This window comes from Empidonax traillii, unplaced genomic scaffold (genome assembly GCF_003031625.1).
Source record: "Empidonax traillii isolate 1590-97213 ecotype Southwest subspecies unplaced genomic scaffold, ASM303162v1 scaffold860:size262352, whole genome shotgun sequence".
NCBI classification, from domain to species: Eukaryota; Metazoa; Chordata; class Aves; order Passeriformes; family Tyrannidae; genus Empidonax; species Empidonax traillii.
In genome coordinates this window covers 83,288-106,140 of record NW_020956053.1, presented here as the reverse complement: position 1 = coordinate 106,140, position 22,853 = coordinate 83,288, and the positions used below count along the sequence as shown (strand labels likewise).

The 22,853-nt window shown below is 35.8% G+C and overlaps 1 protein-coding gene across 1 annotated transcript in view; it reads left to right on the top strand.

Moving 5' to 3' along the window:
• The window catches only part of LOC114067090 (CUB and sushi domain-containing protein 3-like), a gene marked incomplete at its 3' end in the record, with an annotated part of 184,081 nt that overhangs the window by 96,006 nt on the left and 65,222 nt on the right, over positions 1–22,853 (top strand). The window contains exon 3 of the mRNA XM_027902282.1: positions 7,989–8,101. Within this exon, the coding sequence (XP_027758083.1) occupies positions 7,989–8,101 (113 nt within the window). The remainder of the gene's footprint in view (positions 1–7,988; positions 8,102–22,853) is intronic.

Here is a 22,853-nt window from a genome sequence, read left to right as displayed (position 1 = left end):
TTGGTTTCAGTGGGAAAGAATTAATTAGTGCTATTCCAGCCCAAGCCAGGACATAATCACAGGCAAAAATGACTCATTTAAGGGAAAATTATTTTAATTATTGCAAATTAAAAAGAGAGCAGGATGAGAGATGGAGAGAACCAAAGACATGAGCTAAAACATCTTCTCTCCATCCCCACCATTTTCTTCTCAGGCTCAACTTTGCTCCATTTATCTCTCTACCTTCCCCTTCCCTGAGCGGCACAGAGGAGATGTGGAATGTGAAGTTGTGGTTAATGCCTACCTCTCTGCTGCTTCTTTTTGCTTGCACTTTTCCCTACTCTAGCCTGAGTCCTCCATGGGCTTCAATAACTTCAGGCAATATCCATCTGATCTTGTGTGGCTAGAGAGGGAATAAATGCTCTAGCATAGTTCTACATGGAATGCAGGGGAATCTCTGCTATGTTGCCTGCAGCATCTTGTCCTCCTTCTCCATTACTGGTGTTCACAGGTCTGTTTTTCACACTTTTTTCCTCATGCTTGTGCAGCATTTTACCCCTTCTTAAATATGTTTTCACAGTGAAGCCACCAATTTTTTTGATGGATCAGGTGCATTCCACACTGGGTCCACTGGAGTTAGCTGGAACCATCTGCGTCCAGCACAGGGCAACCCCTGGCCCCTCCTCACAGAGTCTTCCCCACTACTGAAACCTTGACACCTACACCCAGTGCACACATCAAATTTGCACATTATAGAGCCTCAGTTTAACTCACTGCCTACCTATTCATTGAGTTCTTGAATCATGAGATTTTCATATCCTTCCTGAATCTCTAGCTGTTCCATCAGTGATAAATTGCTTAACTCTGAATTTACTTATTAGTTACATGTTACGTTTCTGAATACTTTTAAACTTTTCTATTAAGTAAAGAACTAGTTCAACAAGGTAAGGTTCAACTTCACCTTACCAGTTTTAATTTTGCACTTTTCGATTTCATTAATTGTTGTGAGTGTGTATCAAGTGAGTGTCTTGATTGCCATTATGAGTGACTGTGTGATCCAATCCACCAGAATTCTTTTGGAGCTTATTTGATCCTCACCTGAGTTAGCTACTATTCTTTCTGGACTTTTTAGCCTTGGATAATCTTGGAACTTGCTGTCAGGACATGGTCTGTTCTGCCGAAAGCTCAGAAAAGCATGGTTGCGTAGGTGGGTACATAGAATAAGGATGTGAGAAAAGGCCACAGCAATGAAGAACTGATGGGAAATTAGTTTTACTCTGGCAGTTAATAAAACAGTCAGGAATATATAATCATGGAAATATTGTTGATGTTGTCTAGCAGGTTTGGGAGCGACCTGCGGGAAGACCTCCGGGCACATTTTGCATTGGGAGACGGGATATACACACAAAAGATGTGACCCACAAAATGGCAGTTTATTAACCAAGAAGACAGTTTATATACAGGGAAATACAGAAGGTTCTGGTACAGGGGTGGGTTCCTGCTAGGGAGCATCAAATCTCAGGGGCTTCTGGTAAGGGGATTTGGAGAGATAGGTTGGAAGGATATGTCTATTTATTCAGGGGGAAGGGATAGTCAGGGAAGAAGGGAAGGTGTGGTCTTGGGGGCCCAGGAGGGGGGAATCCTGCAGAGGTCTGTAAGGCTGCTCCTTGTTGCTGGGCCTCAGGCAATTCTGGGCAGCTGTTGTTGCTAGGGGCTCCATTCTCTGCAGGCTTCTGCTGGTCCCACCTCTGACAATGTTGTCCATCAGGTTAGATATAAGACTTTCAAACCTTCAGAAACTTAAATTCATATGTAGGATATAAATAGTGTTCTTTTGCTCTAAGAAACATTCAGGTGTACTAATTTTTTTTTCTTTTTAATGTGAGACTTTTTATTTTTATTCTTCAACCTAACCAAGAAATAAAATTTAAGAAGTAACTCAGAAAACTCTCCCCGAAATAGCGTGCCTTTGTGTAAATGTGTTATCATAGAATCACCGTGTTATGTTGGGTCCTGTTGTTGCTCACCACAGAGAAGAGATCAATGTCTCCCCCTCCTCTTCCCCTCATAAGAAAGTTCTAGACTCTAATGAGGTCTCCCCTCAACCTCCTCCAGGCTGAACAGACCAAGTGACCTCAGCTTCTCCTCAGGCAGCTTCCCCTCAAGGCCCTGCACCATCTTCATAGCCCTCCTCTGGACTGTGATGGTTCGGACTTGGCTCCCTGCCAAATGCCCAAAGCCCAGTAGCTTTTCCTTAGTATTGTCCTCTGAGATTTGATTTTTTTTTTTACCCTACCTAGAAGTTCTGGAGGCACCTTATTTTGGCCTTTCAATACTAAAGGGAGGCTTATAGGAAAAATAGAGACAGAATTTTTCGTAGGGCCTGTAGTGATGGGACAAAGGTTAATGGTTTTAAACTAAAAGATAGTAGATTCAGGGTAGATATAATGAAGAAATATTTTACAGTGAGGGTGGTGAAACAGTGGACCAGATTGCCCAGGGAGGTAGTAGATGCCTCATCCCTGGATTATTCAAGGTCATGTTGAATGGGGCTCTGAGCAGCTGCATCTGGTTGAATATGTCTCTGTTTATTGCAGGAGACTTGGACTTAAAACCCAAAGCTTCCTATGCTCCATTATTAGATATAAATTAGAAAAATATAATTAGAAATTCCTGTAAACAGCTAAATATGGAATAACATTTCTGTTGTCTTCAGAAAGTTTGACTTTATCTGTGGGGAAGATTCTCAATGAATGTATGAAAAAGTTCATTTCACATACTTTTATATTTGGCATTTTCCTTATTATGACAGACAGTAACTCACGGGAAAAAGAGACAGAGTGTAACACTCTGTAAATTGAATGTTTGAAAAAAAATAACGTCACTTTCAATCACTTACAAAACAAAAAAATATTACTGCAGATTTTCATATAGATTCAAACATTATCAATATTTCTAAGACTTTATTTATTATATTGGAATTAATGGGGACAGAATATTAATAAGTTCCTGCATCCATAACACAGTGTTTTGTTTCAGACTCCATTTGATTTCTTCCATTACCATAAAAAATAAATAAGGATGGAGTCGGAGAACACATATGACAGAGAATCCTTCAAAACTAGCCTCTCACCTGGAAACACACATTCTTTAGTTACTTTATTTGCACATCAGGAAATTCTCTGCACTTGCATCCTGAGTAGCTAGAGACATCTGAGGGCTCAAAAAAATCTGTCTTATTTTCCCAAGAATTCTTAACAAATAAAAATATAACAGTTGTTATTACTAATCTGCTTCCAATATTGCTAACACTCATACTCAAAGTAATTATTTTTTAAAAATCCCATTGAAAATACAGTTAAAATTGTACAGAATCTTCCAAGAATCTACCTTTTTTCCCTGGTGGGATTCTCATGCTTCTGATATCCCTTTGGATCCTCAACTGCTTTGGTTTTCCTCGGAGGATAAAGTGGCACCACAGGGTAGTTATAGCAAACAACCCATAGGATTAATTTTTTGCCAAAGACTATGATGGTGATGATGGAGATTTTCTTCCTCTCAGTCTTGGGTCTACTTGGAGTAATTTAATCACATATATGATATGATCTTTTCACTGGCTCCAAGGTAATCCAGGTTTCTGTTCTCCATTCTTACATTGTAAGGTGATTAGAAAATTTTTCCCAGATTCACGTTACTAAAACTACTTTACAAAGCATCATAATGTTACATGCAAATAATATCTAAATTCTGAATATATATTGTGTCTCCAAATGACATGTCATCTTTATTTTCACCATATTTAAACACTGGACTTTTAGAATTTCTATGGACAACAAGTTTTTCAGGATGAACATCCGATCTTTCTACCATAGAAAAGCTGAATAAATAAAAATATCTGTCAGCCTTTTCCTGCACTCCCAGAACTATCTGTAATCTTGGACTACACACATAACATGTCCATTTCATGTGGGTGTTGGTGCCTGACACCTAGTAAGACACTAGTAAGAACAAAGTAAACACATTCATTAGTATGCAATGTATTCATTTACAAATTTGTATCTCTGTTCTATGTTTGATAATGCTTTATAGCTGAACTGCATCATCTCAATCAAATACCCAAGTAGAATGTCACAATTCAAAATTATTTTTCTGCAGGATTGAGACAGAAAGAAGTGTGTTTTCTTCTCAGACTTTTGTAGACATTGTCTTTTAGCTCCCATGTTGTCTGGCTACATGAGCCGGTATCAGTTACTTATGGGATCTCCTTATGAGGTCAGGGAACACTAAATGAGCCAATTCCAAAATCAAAAAGGGAAAGAAGATAAGGAAAAGGTGAATGAAAATCCCACCAAAAAACAGAAAAAGAAAGTCCATCTGTCCTAGTGTAAATTTCTTCTGCCAAAGTGGTAGGCTACAAAGGAATGATTGAAAAATGTAACATAAGATGTAGGCACATCTAGAATTCCTAACGAATCCTGCCTGGCCTCCATCTTTCCAGAAGTACATGGATCTCATGTTGGTCCTATGTCATATCTACCAACTTTGTGCTGATGTTTCAAGTACCTCACACTGTCTAAAACTGCAATAGACAGTCCTCTGAATAAATCCATTAGATATTTTAAATTTAAAAAAAGTTGATACAAGTGGAATGAGATATGCAAAGAGAAAGTAAAGTGGAAAATTTCTGCAGATAAAAAACCCCTCAGCTTTGATGGGAAATTTAAATTTTAAACATATTTAATATGCAGATGATACCAGTTTAAGGAGATGACTTTTTGTTTTGCATGTCTTCCACCTTTTTTTTTTTTATTTTTACTGAGGTACTCAAACATTTAGTTGTGACTTCCATGAGGAAGTGGCAATCAGGCCTATGCACATGCATTATCTTACAGGTATTTTGCTACTTATCTAACATATCTGTGCTGCAGTTATGTTGCGCTTGCTATGTTTCATTTTAAAGGGCAATGAAAACTATTCTAGTTAACGTTGCTTGTAGAGTTTAACTCACATATAGGACTTTAACTCTGAGGTCAATATCTTGTACCCAATGAATAATACTCAAGTATTATTTCAGTTGTCTAAGTGAATTACATTACATTCCTTTCTGAAAATCTTTGGTGTTTTACTGAGTGATATTTGCATGTGATTTTCTCCTAATTAAAAATTTTGATTAATTTTTCATCTACTAAACCAAGAGTAAAACCTCTGCATTTCTTCCTATCAATTTAAGTATAGCAGCCAAATTAAAGAAACAAGCTGATCCTTTCTAAGTGCAGCATAATGATGGTTATACAAGGCCCACCCATGAAAGCTAAACGGTATCAAATGGGTCTTATAATGGTCTGTTTTTCATGAGGAGCTGTAATGTTTGCTATGTTAGTAATATGTGTGTTCAGTTTAAAAATCCCCTACCCATCTAAGCTGTGCATGTGTGCCACTCATTAAATTAAATACTTGGGGATAACTATGTATTTATTTTCTACTGGATATGTGTTTATATCCACAAGTCTTTAAAATTATTGAGTAGCTAAATAGATATGAGCAAGACCTACTGTGTGATGCAAGTTAAAGTCCTATGCAAATTACTGTTTTTGTTTTACCTTAGATCAGCATATTTTGAAGTGTTGATGCTTTCCAGTGGATTAATGTATTTTTTGGTCAGTGACCAAAGCGTTGAGAAAATTGCATTGATACTGACTTATCAAAGAATTATGCACATGCCTGTTTGGGAGACGTGATCATTTTGTTACTTTTTTTTATTGTTAGAAAAGAAAAAAATTCTCATAATCAAATAAAAAATACATTTCCATAATCCTAAATATTCTGTAAATAATTCTGCACCTTTTCATATTAATATAAATTCTTTAATCTAGTCTTGGCTTAGTGACATTATTCATAAGGTTGCCAATGATAAAACAAAGAATAGGTTTCTAGATACACTCACTGATTACTTGCTACATATAAAATATGTATATATAGTTCTTTATGGGCTATTGCTTCTTTTGTTTGTGGTTTTAAATTTTCTGATTATGTGATGTGAGTACTATTATCATTTAGCTTTCATACCTGTCATGACTATAACCAATGACATACATTGGCTATTGTATTGTGGTGGAGTTGTTGTGTTTTGTTTTGGTGTTTGTTTTTTTTCAAAGATTGCTTAAGAAAAAACATCTATAGAATAGCATTAATTTAGAATATCAAGGACACCAAGTAGATAGGCATCAACGAACAATATAAAAATTTTTAGGATCCCCACAGAAAATAAGTCTCATGGTAAATTACTGGCACATTACATAGAACTAATCTAAAGGTATCCTAAATTTAAAAATAAACAAAACATTAAATAAATGTTAATATTGCAATCAATTTTTTTTTAGCAAATAATTTCCTGACCTTTTGAATTCTGGGCTTCTCATCATTCTATGTCCTTCTCACTGATGAGACTAGAAATACTGATAGTGGCAGGACATAACTCATCAGTTAATTTGCAGTTTCAGAACAAGACTGAGACTGAATTTTAGTACAAGCAGCAGCAAATGTATTAAAGGACCAATAAACAGCATTGGTGTTTGTAATACTTCTATCAAACAAAATTAAATATATATACCATTTAGTACAATAAAAATATTAGAGTTTACATGGGTTCTTTAGGTGTCCTCAAGACCAATCTATTTAGCTATATATAAAGTTGTATTTAAAAAAAGCAAACCACAAACCAATACCAAACCAAAACAAAAAAAACCCCAACCCAACAAAATAAACTAAACCAATCCCTTCCAAAACCTAAAGAAACAAATGACCACAATGAATTTGTTCTAAGAATGGAAAGGAAAAATATAAATCTTGAGCAACCTGGACGAACTCTGACTTCAAGCCCATTTTGAACACTGGATTGAACTACTTGAGCTCCACAGGTCCCTTGCAATCTAGATTTTTCTGTTATTCTAAATTCAAAGTAAAAAGTACAATAAGGGATCATCTACAAACACATGAAAATAATTTTCATGTCAATCATTAATAAAATAAGTCATCCTAATCTGCTACACAATGTTTCATACATGGCTAACTGGGCTCTAAAGATGTGTCTAGATTTCACTGAGTATAAACAGCTGAATTCTTCAACTTGTTCTTTAGGCAATTTTGACAGGTAAATACTATGGGCTTTGTTGATCTGATATGAACCCTGACGAGGTTATTCTCCTAGAACTGAGGAAGTTAAGTGTTTGCACATGAACATCAAATGAAAAGAATGTGTAGAAGTAAATCTCAGCAGAAAATTTCAGCAGTGCTGAGTACACAAAAACTTTCCTTTCATCTGTATCTCAGACATAGTGGTTTTAATAGAACAAAACAGAACCAAACATACAAACAACACCAAACCCACAAACTCTAACAACAATGTAATTCCTTGCAAGAGAGCTTTCTTTATGAATGTGTGATTTCACAATGATGCTCCTGGCATTTCCTCTGAGTTGAAACCAGAAATTTCTTCTCTGAGGCTAAAGTGCATAGTTTAAATTTTATTAAATTCCCTCATTAAAGTGAGTCATGGTCCCCTGTCTTCCACCATATTATTGTGTAAAAGTTCAGCCACTACAAATTTGAACAGAGACCTGTGTAAAATATACACTGCAATACAATTTTGAAAATAACTCTAAAGAGTGTAAATTGTCTAGTGGTTTGTGATTTGCTTGATTGTTTTATTTCTTTCATCTACTGATAATCTGAACCATTTTTAAAGTTCAGTTTCTATATCTTACTATCATCTATACTAAATACATTTTTCTCAAACTGATGTACCTTACCTGGTTCAGTGTCCATGAAAAACGGGCAAATTTAACATGAATTCCTCAATTATCATATAAAAATCATTTTTTCAAGTAATATAAACTCCATACTTTTAAGTCAGTTGTCCTTTCCATGGTTAAATATTGTTTGATGGCAACCTGTCACACAAATTTTTTTTTCAGACAATTAATCATGAGTTGTGCTTTTTTGTTTCTTAGGTTAACAGGATTTCATCTTCCTCCACCTGTGACAAGTACAAAATCTGTATTTTCACTCCGCTTGACAAGTGACTTCGCAGTTAGTGCTCATGGGTTTAAAGTTTACTATGAAGGTAAGATATTCTTAACAAAATATTCTGGGTTGTTTTTTTTTTATCTTTCTGATCTCTATACATAACAAAACTAAATATCCCACAAAAATGTATACAAATACACATCTAAAACCTTATTCAAGTTGCAGTATTTGCTTTTCATGTGATCATTCAGATGCATAGTTTCACATCTGAAACTAAAATACTTAAAACTCTACCATCTATAGTGCCATCCAGACACAAATTTTTATGAGTTTACCTTTAAAAATGGCATATCATTCAAGTTCTGAAAAACTTAATCATAATCTTTCTGATCCTTCTAACAAAAACTTATTCAAATTAACATCAACTTATTGCTAGTTACTCTTGAATTTCTCTAGATAGTGGAATTTGTATCTGAAAGTTTTATGAATGGATTCCTTCTCATATGTTGACATAGGATAAATGCTGACTCAGTTCTCTGAACTATATAAAGCTAATTCCCTATTGCAGTTTCCACAATTATCTACAGTTTTCACACAGACACTGAAGTAAATGAACTGGAATATGTATTCCTGAAGTCAAGAAGTTCATAGTATTTTATGTATATTGCAGGATGATTCTTGTTTATAACCAAGCTCACTTGAGTAGTGTTTCAAGAGTCGGTTTATATCATGCATTCTTTTTCTTAAATCTGTTTCTTTGTACTGGGACTCTGAACTCTAACTTGTGTTTATAGGATATACAAAGAAATTGTTGGTTTTCTCTTTTCCCTTGCTCTTGTTCTTTGTGATTTGTTTTAGTGGTTTTTAAAATGATTTTATTTTATATTATTTTTATTTTTATTTTTGTGGGTTTTTTTCCTGTTTTGTTTTTTTTTTTAAAGACATTTGGTGTAAAGACACTTGCTCTTTCTGCTTCCAGTAAGTGTCTCCATCAACAAGACAGTAGCTGTAACAAGCTGCCCGGAGAAGTTCTGAAGCCATTGTTGTTCCCTGCTTGGTCCCCTCTGCAACAGAAACTAATCTCTGAGAAAGTAACTAGCTGAGTAATACTTTGATAGCTAGGAAAATATTCAAAAATTAGTAATGCAATGGAGAGTGACCATGGAAATATAACCCAGAGTCACTCTGTAGTAAAATATTTTCAGCCATCGGTATAGTTTATCTTCACGTATGATGCATTAGAATACTGCTTAATATAGGAATTCCCTCCTATATATCAAGATATGAAATGAAAAACATAACATAATATTCAGGCTTTTCTTGCCCCTTGAGATATAGAAAATAGCTGAAGTGGTCACGCACCATCTTTTCTTTCTGGCTTACACAAAAACCAGATATAATCTACAAAATAGAAATTTCATAGAAAATGTATGTTTTGGCTAGTTTGTAGCTACTCTGCAGTCTGTTAATTTATCAAGTATTCAGTAACTTTGTTCAGCATCGGCATTATTACAAAAATGTTCTATTAAAATGTACTATGCAATTCCTATGGTTTTTTAAGTATGCAAATTATAAATCTCTCACAGGTGTTGAATTCATTATATATGTTATCAGGTGTTCTTATAAACTGTTTGGCAAACGATTTTTGCACTACTAGAGCTAACAGACAACATACTATGCATCTCAATTATGACAAAATAATTAAATCCAAAACAGAAGATCAACAATAGACTAGTTTGCACATATGAGTGACTCCTCACATAGTGCTTTTCTAGGTAAAAACAGCATGTTGATTAATAGAACTCAAGCTCCTAAATTATTGTCAAGTCTAGGGAAATTTTGCCTTCAACCATAGAAATCAGCATTTTTGAACAAAACATAAACTTTTTGCCTTGATCTTGATATTCTTTTTTTTTTGAAACTGAGGTTTTATTTTCTGAAATTAGGAATTTGAAGAAATTAGACTAGATCCCAGAGTTTTAATTCAATGATCTTTCCATAGCCAGACCTCCTTTTTTAAGACTTGCATCAAGGCAACTTCATTCAGTCTGAGAATTTTTCTGTAAATACCCATTTTTCTGACTGCCTGTGAAGCTACCTGTCTTTAAAACCAGACAGCAAAGAAATGAAAGCCCATTACATTACATTACATTACATTCATTTCATGCATCCTTCCTTGATGTGAGAGAATAGATGTGTTTAAATGATAATCACATAGGGGCAATTTCCATTTCTTGTCTTGTACTCTTTGTGAATGTGTATAACCTTGCAATCAACATTTTAAGTTCTGGTTCTTCCTAGTATCCAATTTTCAAAATTTTTGATTGCCCAGTACCTCCTTCTTAGCTTCCTGATGAAACATCTGCATACTTAGTACCCCTAAATATCAGATCACATAATTTCATGCTTCATTATGGATTTGTAATTTGAAATTTAAGACAGAAATAATTATCAACCTGTCATTGCAATAAAGCAAAATGATAGAGATGGCATGAGAGGATAAGCTGAGCAGTAGAGACATATGTCTGAAGGGATTAGATCCCATTGTGATTTGAAAAAGAGGGAACATGCCTTTCATAATCAGACATAATATAAAACACTTTGCTTTGAAGTTCTTGGAAATAGAAAACAGAGGTAGGTGGTTATATGGAATGCATTACTGTTCATTATTTAAAAAAACCCAAAAAAAAAACCAAAAAAACCCCACACCAAAACCAAACCAAAACAAAAAAACCACAAGGCCTGCAAACATCTCTTTCTCTGACTTATCATGCTCTTGACAAATTTGCAGCTGAGCTGAAAGATGACAAGAAACTCCAGAGTACCTGACAGAATCTGTAGGAAATATGAATATGTTGTGGATTTTCTTGGTCATAACACAGTGGAACATAGTAATTTTCTAATCTCCTGAGAATAAAAATGTGTATGAAATGACATCAAATTATATCATTAATAGAAAAAATATGCTGATCCACCATATGGAAACCATTCCAACTGCATTCAGTCAAACCAAGTACATGAGAGACCAAAGCTTGTTAAGCCCACTCTAGCTTGTTAACATCAATATCATAAGCCTTAGTTTTTACTCTGTGTCCCACCATCCATCTCTCCTCTCCTTCCTTTTCTCCTCACTCTCTTTCTTTCCTCAATATCAAGTGGCATATTTGAGTTATCTTTGGTACCACTATGCACATACTTCTTTATGTTCAGTTTCTTTATTATTTGGAAAAGAACACATCTGATAAATACACCTCTCTATCTAGCACAATACCCCTGGAGAAAAATTATTCTGTTAGAGAAAACTGGAACAGATTACCCGAAAGAAATAGACATCACTTACAGTGAGAACAGAAATCAGTGAGATGCATTGAAATTTAATGAGGAATTTTAAGGAAAAAATGGAACTGTAATAATTACCAGTAGTAATTTATAATTTTATTTTTGTCTAGTGACACGGCATTGGTGGTTGGAGTGAGAAATGGAAGTTCTATGTTTCTGATTCTGTGATTGTTTTTTTTCTGGAAAGGTTTCTGGCACTGTTTTGTTTTTTTCTGTTTGGGATTTTTTTTTTTTCCCAGTAGCTTTCAGGCTCTGTGCAACACATGTAGGTATTAATGTATGGAGGAGAAATGCTATACTTAATCATCTATTTGATAATTTAAGCTAAGTCACAGTGCAGCTGTGTCCTTTTTTATTTTATTTCTGATGAGATTATTTGGTTTCGAAATAGAAGAATTTGATGCACTTTTCCATTTCCTGTTTTCCTAAGATACATGAGCAGCCTTATTCATTGAGAACACAGGAGGGGAAATACAGCTGCTGAGAAAGAAAGCAGCATATCGACTTGACCCATACAGCTTAGGCCTAGTCCTGCTTTGAACAGTGCTTCTTTTTGTTCTTACTCTGTTATCTTATAGCTGCTAAACAGGTAGCTGACATTGCTAAGTCATTGACTTCATTAAGAAATTTTCTGCTAGAATTTATGATAACCCTTATTCAATATGATAGGCATGTTTGTGCTATCCTATTGGTCATGGCAAAGAAAATAATTTAATTATATAGATTATCCTTATAGTGAAAACTCAGAATATCCTGGAGTTGAATTGAAATTATTGATAATAGCGGTATGAAATGTAAATTTTTCTGGTTTTTACTGCTGTACATTATTTTAAAGCTGAATTATAAAACTGAATTATTAGACACTGTATAAATAATGAAATGGTATTCATGTTCGTACTGTACTGCTGCTGTTTGTACTTGACTGTTTTTGAGAGGAGTTTGACAACAATGTTAAAAATTTCAAGAAGGATCAGATCTTTATGGATAATGGGAGATGGGGAAAGGAAAGAAGGTAACAGATGGTGTTTATTAACAGAATAGGATTTCCATCGAGGGACTTCTGAGGACCTACCATGCATTTCTTTCAGCAATATAAAGAAAAATTGGTAGCTGATGTACAGGCTTATTGAAGCATGTAGATCAGAAATACTAGTAGGACTTAAATGTGCCAGGATGTGGATGCTAAAAATAATTTTGGCAGTTGGTATAGAATGAACAAACAGGATAACCTATTTTTAGCTCTCCTCCATATCAGAATTCAGAAACGTGGCTACACATAATCTAAATCTTGGATTTAGGTGATGTTCATGAAGTACTAACTGTATTAAGCTAATAATATCACTGCTAACTTAGTATAAAATTTAAAGGAATACTAATGAATTATTATTTAGTGTTAGAGTCCACTGAAGAATTTTTTGCCAGTTTGGAGTTGTAAAAGCCACAGACTTTAAGCTATAGCGTTGTCACCAGGCTTACTACCTGATAATATTATAGACTCTTTTTGTTGCTGTTTTGATTTTGCCATAACTGTGGTGGGTATGGCTGGCCTCTATCATTGCATTGCTTCAGCAAACTCTTAATAAAAGTGGAATTAAATTGAATTTACCTAATATTTTGGAAAAGGAAGGGAAAGGAAGGAAAATTTAAACAGAGAATGATTAAATTACAGAAACAGATACATTTGGAACGGAAACTCCTGTTTTGACAACCAAACTTACTAAATCTAACTAGAAAACATGCTAAATATAAGGCAATCGATATTCTCTATTTTTACTTCCATTCAACCTGTTGGACAATAAGAAGAAAATAAAGCTGCTGGAGTTTCCATCTTTTGTCTGAATGTATGAACATCTGCCACATTATCTACTAAGTCCCATAAAATTATTTAGCATATGTTTCTGGTCTTGGATATGGATGGAAAATATCCCATTAATGCTTGATCATGGACATGTATCTACTCTCCACAGCACATGATACAGGGATAAAATTACTGTATATTCAGGGAAAAAGAAAACATGAAAGATAATTATCATACTTTGATTTTATTGTACCATTCTTCAAGACAGTCATCAAGGCGATAGGTAGTTCTGAACTCAGTTTTTATAGGGAAGGCAAAGGGAAAGTTAATGTATTGCATTATTTAAAAATAAATTTATTAAATGAAGAGGAGTTATAAAAGCTTAAAAAAAGTTTACAGAAAGATTAAATAAATGTTTAAGCTATAAGACATGGTGCTAGGTCATGTTTTAAAGTGATTTTTTATAATGATGTGTTCACAGTCTCAGCTAAGAGACATAAAGTTGCATGAATTTTATGTTGCAATAAAGAATAGCAGGATATTGCCCTGAGTTTGATCCTATTATTGATACTTAAGCATCAATCCAGACAAGAAAAAGCAAAACAAGAAGTCTATTAAAATTTTTGACATATCTTAGTTATTTTATGTGGAAAAACTATACATGAATATTCTTTCCCATGTACCATACAGAGATGAATAACCACATGACATCTTCCTATACAATATTTTCTTGAAATCATTAGTATCTTTAGCAAAATACACTCTGTCAGTTAACAGTGTCACTAAATGAAATAGATATTAGCTGGAAAAATATGCTTTTTTTCTTTCAGTTCACCCAGTGTAGCTTGAGTGTCACAATCCATCATTACCTCAGGACTGTCATGCTCATCCTAATGCCAGATGTACTTGTAAAGCTGTAGCACAGAAGACAATCACCCTTTATGAAATCAATATTAGGTTGCCTTGGTGCTTCTACCTGTATTACCTATATGTTATATTGGTACCACCATTCATGTATAGGTCCAGAGGGAGTAAAGAAAAGTAATCTTGTTGACTTAATCTGTTAAATTTTTATAGTGTTTCATACCAGTTTCTTGATACTAAAAACATTCATTTGGATTTGGCTAAAGAATAACTCCTGGAAACAAATTTAGCTCTTGATGAAATCAGGCTTTAATAAAATTTTCTTTGATTACACTAAACACTCTGCCTCACTTAGAAGTAAGACTTTTAAATTCTGATTTTGGAACTTCTAGCCACTGGCTTTTGTTCTGCTTTTATCTGCTAAATTACAGAGCCCTTAGTATTAGCATCTGTTATTATGTAGGTTCTTAAGCACCGCAATAAAATCACACACTTCAGAGTACTCTTTCTTTTTAATATGGGCTTTTAAAGTCTTAACATAAGTAATTTGTTCCAAATATTGAATTATTTTGTGTCATTCTTCTGCATTTTCATAATTTTGGAAGTGTGTGAAAAAGGGCTCTGGTCGGTATTCTCGTCTGGCTGAGCCCTGCATGTGATCACCACAACCTCTCCTATCTTCTTATGAAATGTTTTTTTACTCTCAGAGCAATCTTGCTCTCTGTCCTGTGTGTGCGGGGGCTTAAAGGCCTGAGTGCCACTGGAGTGAGTGCTGCTGGAGCCAGACTGGGGATGTAGGTGTCCCTGGCCTGTGGTGTCAGCTGCTGGAGAGAATGGGGTCTCATTGCCATCTAGTGGAGCAGATGGGGGTCTCATCGGCCACCAATTGGGTGGGAACAATAGAAGTACCAAAAAACAGCTATCAGGATGATATGACGTGAGGGAAGCAAGTGAGGGGCTCAATGCCAGCCCTTGGAGCAGATCCTGTGACAGGTACTGAGGCAGTCAGGGCAACTGCATGTGTCACTCACCAGCATACTTCCAGGTGGATTTGGTGGTGGGCAGGAGGTCCTGGATCTGGGATGAGGTATCAAGTGGGCAGAGAGTCCATGCTGGACAAGTGTGTCAGTACTTCATGTTTACTCGTGGGCATCAAGCTGGACCAGCCAGGGAGCAGGGGATCCCTGGGGCCAGTAAGATGGCCTGGGGTTTGGGCAGGGATGCCAGGCAGACAATGATCATTTTGGTACTTGTGAGATCTGTGAATGTACATGTGCTTGTGAACTTAGGAAGTCCTGCATGTGCACCTTCATGAGTGTCCTCCTGTGTCTGCCAGCTAAAGAGGGGACTTGGCTTCCAGTGCTTGGCTTCCAGAGGTGGATGTTGTTGAGGGCAGAGTCTGGCCTGTGCTGCTCTGTAGCCTGTTGTGTCGATGTCTTGTGTGTGTCTGTGTGTTTCTCTGGGATACTTGCTCAGCTGTGCAACTGGTTACATCTACAAATGGAAAAGCAGCAAGGAGGTCCCTTGGCTTGAGTCAGACATTTCCAGGTCTCAAGCTGCCCCAGAGTGGGGCCCTGTGACCAGGCAAGATAAATATCCAGGCTCCAGAGCTGCTGGATGCAGTGGCCACTTATAAAATCCCTTCAGATCCTTAAATGTCATTTGGGTTCATCAAGCATAATTTGCCCTTGGTAAGTCTGTGCTGACTACTCCCAATTAGCTTTATCTTTCAGGTGATGGAAAATGGATTACAAAAAGATGCTCTTTAGGCTACTTTAGGAACAGACAGAAAGGTTACTAATTTGTAGTGCTTGTGGTGATCCCTCTTGCTTTCATTAGGACAGGTGTGTCACTAGTCCATCTAATCATGAAGGGCTATCACTACTTGCTAACGGGAGCCCCTGGCGGTCTAGGGGTAAAGGCGCTGCGCTGTCACTGCAGAGACCCGGGTTCGATTCCCGGTCGGGGTCACTCCCCGGGCAGATGGAGCTCATTAGCCCTGTAAGGCAATCCATCTACGTCCTGAGGACCTTGCTGCCACCGTCCAAGCGTGCTTGGCCCCGGCAGATGAACCTCAGGATTAAAGGGTGGGCTCAGTTCCGCACACACTGTGTCTCACCTAAAAAATTCCAATGCGCAGGCTGGAAGGTGTAAAGACCTTCCCTGGTTCTTCGTTAGCGAAGACTGGCCATTACATTACGTTACGTTATCACTACTTGCTATAATTTTCCATGGTTTACTGACAGCAGCTTTTCAATCATTGTGGGACAGCTCTTCTGGTACCCTTGGGTGAATGTGTGACTGTCAATTTATTCAACTTCTCAATGTAAACGCAGAACTGACGACCTCTCTCCTTCCCAACTGGACTAATATATGAAGAGTTTATTTCTTGTGAAGAATGAGGCACATAAGGCATAGAGTTCTTTGGCCGTTTTTTATATTGTAAATTGTCTGTTCGACTCACTGCTGTATCGGCACTTTTCTCTGCCTATTTTTTGCTACCAGCATACTTGTAGAATCCCATTGTATAACCCACAGCACCCCTCGCTGGTGTGAATGCCCCTTGGACTTCAGCTTTCTTCATTTTATCCCTAAGTACTGAAGTACCACTTCTATATGCCTTTCTTATTGTCTGTCCTTTTTTTTCCCCATTTTTTTGATTCATTCTTCTTTACATTGTAGTTCATTAAGAATCTTCCATGTTAACCTCATGAGTCATTTGCCAAAGTTCACTTCCCCTTAAAATAGTTGGGATGTCATTTAAAAAAATCAGCTGTGTCTCTGCTTGCCCTTCCTCCTCATAATTGCTTCCCAGGAGATTCTGCCTAAAAATTCCCCAAATAAATCCAAATATGATATCTTAAAGTCTGGTATCCCAATTTAATACTTACTTCTCAGCCTTCCTTCTAAAGCTCGGCTCAGTTCTCTTGTCTTCTGCTCTATTGTTAGGTCCCTGTCCCTTGATAGGACTATTTTTAAAAGGCTCTCCTTTGAGTTAAAGAAGTCCAGTTGCACTTGTGTTCTTCTTTGCCTTGATCAGGTAGTTTTATTTCTTCCCAGCATCCCTACTTCATCTTCAGATGAGGTACTGCCATGAGTTTGATGATTAGGAAGGCGAAACCCTTGAAGGCAACTCTGCAACTAGGCATTGGTCTGCTGGATGTGCCAGAAGGATTGAAAGGGATACCAACACCATCAGGGATCACGTGCCCCTCCTTCTTCTCCTCAGAATCCCATACCAACTTTTGATCTGCTTAAGGTTTCCTTTGACCACTTTATTACCCCTCACATGGGTGAGTAGCATGAAATAGCAGTTGTGAAGCTGAACAAACAGCAATTGCTCTGTGAAATTATGTCTGGGCTCCAGGCAAGAAGTACCTCCTCCAAGATTAGCGGCCTGGCTTGCAGGGAGGTGGCTGTGCCATGCAGGAGGGAGTGTCTAACTGCTAGTACCTCTCAAAGGTCGTGTGGATGAGTTTCAGTATGAATGGCTGTGTCACGTTATTATCAGTACGCAAAGCAAGTTAAAGATTGTTTCTGCTGCCAAATATTTGTCATCCTATTTTTGAGAGAATACATGATAAATTCATCTAGATAGACTTCTCTTTCCCTTCTCTGTCCTTTCATGTAAAAAATAACATATAATTTTTAGGAAAAAAACCCTCATAGACATGCTCGATTATAGACCTAGTGTTTTATTCAACCATAATTAGCAATTAGACTTTAGTGGTTCTCTGTTCCATACTAGATTTTCTTCGATAAATCTTAAAAAATAAATAAGTAAAAAGGTTGATTGGAGAGATATAGAACATGCATAATTTTGTGCCAGGGAAAATGAATGGAAATATATTTATTTGTTTTAGCATATGAAAAAAAGGTCATTCTTTGAAAGTTGAAAGCCAATGACTAACTATCATTTCTTCTGCCTTGAGAAATGTTTAATTATTAGAAAAACAAGATGTCTCTCCCTTAGTTGGTAAAAATCCCCTTACTATTTCAACGTTTTCTGTTTAATTTTTTTCTTTCAGAATAATGTTGTTAAATAGACCATATTTGTCAACTTATTGTACTGTAATTTATCATTTTGATACATGCCTCATATTGAAGTTTAACTAAGATAGTGATTAATTTGAAATCTTAATTATATGTCAGCCTTAAGTTTTTTTCTTATATCTTCAATGTCATTTTTCATTAAAAAACCAATTGAATATGCACTGCAAGTCTTGAAAGAAATTTCCCAAGAGATTCCAAGGTTTTCTTGGTGAACTTACATTCTTCAGCTACTGGACTGTCATATTATTAAGGTAGTACAAAACCCTGACAAAATCTAATTTAAGATTCACATTTTGATCCCATGTCTAGACAAGTAGTGATAACTGTAATCCAATATAGCTGAAACAGTATTCTGCAGGAACTAGTGTATACTGCTCATGAAACTATCAAATTAAATGCAGCTCCATGTTTATAAGCAGTTCCTTCCTTTGTGCTTTTTCTAAGTTATAGTTCAATGAAATTTTCAAATAGTAATACACAATAGCAGACTTTGAAATATCCATACAGTTTATAAAAATGGAGTTGCTGAAAAGTGGCCCTTACATCTCTAGAAATACATGGCTGAATCTTTCAATCTGCATTTGGTATTTGATGGCATTTTGGCTGTGATTTATGTTAGCTTTGATAGAACTTTTTAATCAATGATAACAAAATACCCAGATGTACAAGAACTGGCTCAGAATGCTCAGCATGCTATCTTAAAAATTCTTCAAAAGTAAGTCAGTAGGAACTCTATAGATGGAGAGATTTATTCATGAAGAGAACATGCATTTCAACAATACAGTACTATAACCTCAGAAGAGACTCAATTTATCATAAACAGATTTTCAAAGTTTGCCAGTTTTTCACATGTCTGTTAAATTTTTGGACACTTAGATCAGTAACAAGATAGTCATACTTATCTGGATGATCATATTATCCAGAACAATACCATTATAACCATTTAGATGTGATTATGATGGCGCTTTTATTTTAACAGGAAGAGAAGAGCAATTGCTTACTCAGCGCTGAAAATCTCTGCCTATTAAAATAAAAAAAAAATTGTTAGAAGTATATTTTGAAAGATATTTTCTTTTTTGATCAGCTCTTAGCGGAGAATTTCTCATTAGCCTATGAGGTCATACACTCAAAACTTTGTAAATTTAGACAGCTTTGAGAACAGATGGATAATAATGCTGTGAACTAAATGGTCCGTCAAGTGCCTTAAAGTTTGAAAACAAGAAGTTAAAATAATTGGAAGCAATTTATTATTAAATAAAAGTTAAATTTATGTGTGTGTATATATGTATGTAAATAAAATAATTAAATAAAAGTTAATATTAATCTTCTGGCTGTTCTCCTTTGAATCCCTATCTGAATAATACAAAGAAAAGTAGAAATCCATTCCTTTGTCTGGTGGTTGGCAGCAGGCCACTGAAATCTCATGAACTATAAGTGGCACGTTACAGCTAAAAATTATTTAGCCAATCTGCTTATCTAAGATACATACTATAGATGTAGTTGGAAAAGCTGTAGCAAAATATTGGCAAAATTTTAAAACTTTTTTTAAATGCAGTCCTAGATTAGAAATGCTTTAAAACTCCAAAGCTAACGCATTTCCTTTAAACAGAGATTTATTCTAAGAAAAAAAATGAAATCTTGATTTTTGATGAATTGATGAATTCTTGCTGAATTCTTGATACATTTTTTATGTAAAACCCTAGAAAATTGCCTGTTTTAAAAACATCAGGTCAGTATATGTAAGACTTTTTAAAAAGAATTTTCTGAAAATAATAACAATGAAATAATTAAAAACATATGATTATCAGCTCAGGTTTTGGTGTAGAATTCTCATACCTTCTTTTCCTTTTAATTTTCATTTTACATTCTGCAGTTTCTCTGCTATAAAAAAGCATCTGAAGTGTATATTGAGAAAATGAACAAACCAGAAAGCAGAAAGCAAGCCGGCTTTCATATTTAAAAAATAGAAGATTAGGAGTCTTACTTATATATATTTATTCTATGATTAAAGAAGAAAATAAAACATTAGAATCACAAAAGTTGGGTTTTTTTAAATTGAATTTAGCATTTATGTTGTCCTTCCCCTACTGTTCTGTCAGTGTGCTTCTAAGCAATGAATGTTCTTAGTTCTTTTAGGACCAGATATCACTGCCACCTGTAGTATTCAGTTCCCAGTCTCTCTAAAGGTATAATCAACCCTTATGCACTTAGCGACTGTTGTAGAGCTGATTTTGTGATGAAGATATGCACCCTACGGGAAATGATTTGAAATCCCAGGATAAGAAAATGCTACTAAACTGTGGCTTCTCAACGTGAGCATGTGAGTCAGGGTTTAAGCTGATGATGCAGAAATGAAAGTCTCTGCTTATTCCTCGCAGCACCCTGTCTCTCTACATTACTAGTTAATAGTAAGTAGACAGATGACAAGAATAAGATGTTTATAGACAAGTATTGCTGTTAAATATCAACATACTGTGTCATCTCTAATTACAGTGTAGCATAGCTCAATTCTGTACTTGTCACAAGATCTCTTATTGGAAGCAATAAGAATGTGTTATTCTGGGCATGAAGAATCTTCATTCAGAAAAACTTTCTGCCTAACGCCCATAATTCTGCTACTGTCACACCTAAAATTCATTTCAATTTCACATGTTGGTGAGATGCAATGAAATACAGACTCCTAGTCTAGTTCCAATCCCCCTGCTGCAGTCAGGGACACCTTCCACTGGACCAGGTTGCTCAGAGCTCTGTCCAACCTGACCCTAAACACTCCCAGGGATGGCGCATACACAACTTCTCTTGTCAACCTGTTCCAGTGACTCACTACCCCTACAGCAAAGAGTTTTTCACAGAATCACAGACTGTTCTGGGTTGGAAGTGAGCCACAAGCATCATGAAGTCTAACTCTGAAGAGAATACCCTGTACAGGGATTGAACCTGCAACCTTGATGTTATTAGCACCATGCTCCTTTTCATAATATCAAATCTAAACCTACTTTCTTTCAGTTTGAATCACTGTATAGGGTATTCTTCTAAAGCCTTCTTTGTAATTTAAAAGTATTTATTTATTTATTATTCATAGGATTCCTCTTAAAGTTCAGCATAAAATAATATTCAATAAACCCAAGAAAAGTTGCTCAAAAGCAAGGATTTAATTGGACAAAAGAAATCAAAAGAAAAAATTACTGTAAGATTAAAATGGAAAAGGAGACAGAAGCTAAGCATTGATGAAACAGATCTGGTTACAACTGCTAAATGATATGAAGACTTGTATAATACAGGAGTTCCTCACATTAGTTTTGGTAGGCAGTACATTTCAATTTTGACCAATGGACTGAAACAAAAAATTACAATATTTGAGAAGTTGTCAGGGGGGTTAACATCAACTTGGTGAGATTAGGCCAGAACTAGAGAGCAGTAAAAGGCATTGAAAAAGAATTGGAAAGGAAATTACGTGGATTTTATCATTTATTATCTCTGATGCTTTTGACATGCTACAGACTTGGTCTGGTTCCTGTTATCATTTCTTTCTCCCTCTCTGCCGTTGTAGCAGCCACAAGGCTAGGTAGGGAGCCAGGTCAGAGAATTAATATTGATAAAAACAAATGTTGTTGCATCTGTATTGTTCCTTCATCCTTTTCTCTGGTCCAGTCTGCTGTATGGCTCAAAAATGCTGAGCAACCTAAGAAAACAAAATTATGAATGAGATACATACAACAGGTGGTGTGAAAAAAATTGTTCCATTGAAAACAGCCCATTTACCTTAATTTAAAGCATTTGTCAAATCTTCATCTTGATGCAACATGTGTAATGCAGAATGACAATAGGAGATTATAAGTCTTCCAGCTGTAAATTGACTCACCACTTATCTGCATTTCAGTGCCTAATGCCTGCTGACAAATTTACTGGGTACACAAAACTGACTATTGCTTAGAAGAAAATGCATCACAATATCTTAGATTCCTAAGATTGTTTTGGGTTGCAAAGGCTCCAAGGAGCAAGTTTGTCATGTTTGGAATTGGGTCTTTCATAAAAAGGATTATATAGTGTGCTTGAATCCAGTTTGATCACTATACAGACTTGAAACAATAGATTAAAAATTAAAAAAAAATAAAATCCCAAAGATGAAATTTGTATTACAGACTGGGAATAGCTGCAAAAGTGAAAATTAATTTAGGAACTTGAAATCTTAACAAAACACTGATTTTTCTCCTGGACTACTTCAATTTCCCCTGAAATTTTGGTCTCTTTTTTCCAGACTCTGATCTGTAAACCCTTTGGTTTTATGGTTGGCTTTCCCATATGAGCATACTTTCACTGCTTCCTTCTAAGGGATTGAGTTCTTTTCTCTTAATCTCTCTCTGTATTTTAGAAGCTCTATCAAGTTCATTTATTTGATTGACACAATGTTGTGAACTGTCCATGAAGGTCATGTCTTCACTGCCAGTACTATCTGTGGCAAAAATGCAAGGGAAAGGAAAAGGATACTGTCCTGTTTTTTGGAATTGGTTTCCTTTCTTGGGAGTTGTTTTTAGCTTTCATTTTAATGTCTATTGAATTCTTTCCTTAGCTCTTTCCTTTAATCCCAGTACTATCTTGTGGGTGACATTTTTTAAGACTGCTACATCAGTTTATAAATCCTATCACGTGTGAGGGATTAGGTGGTCAGTATTCACTTCACAAGACTTCCAATTCACATCACAGTCCTGATGCCAGTATCCTGTATTGTCATAGCAAAATCCCTGTAGAGCAGAGGGCAGAGCTAAACAACTCCAGAGTGCCATTCCATTCCTTT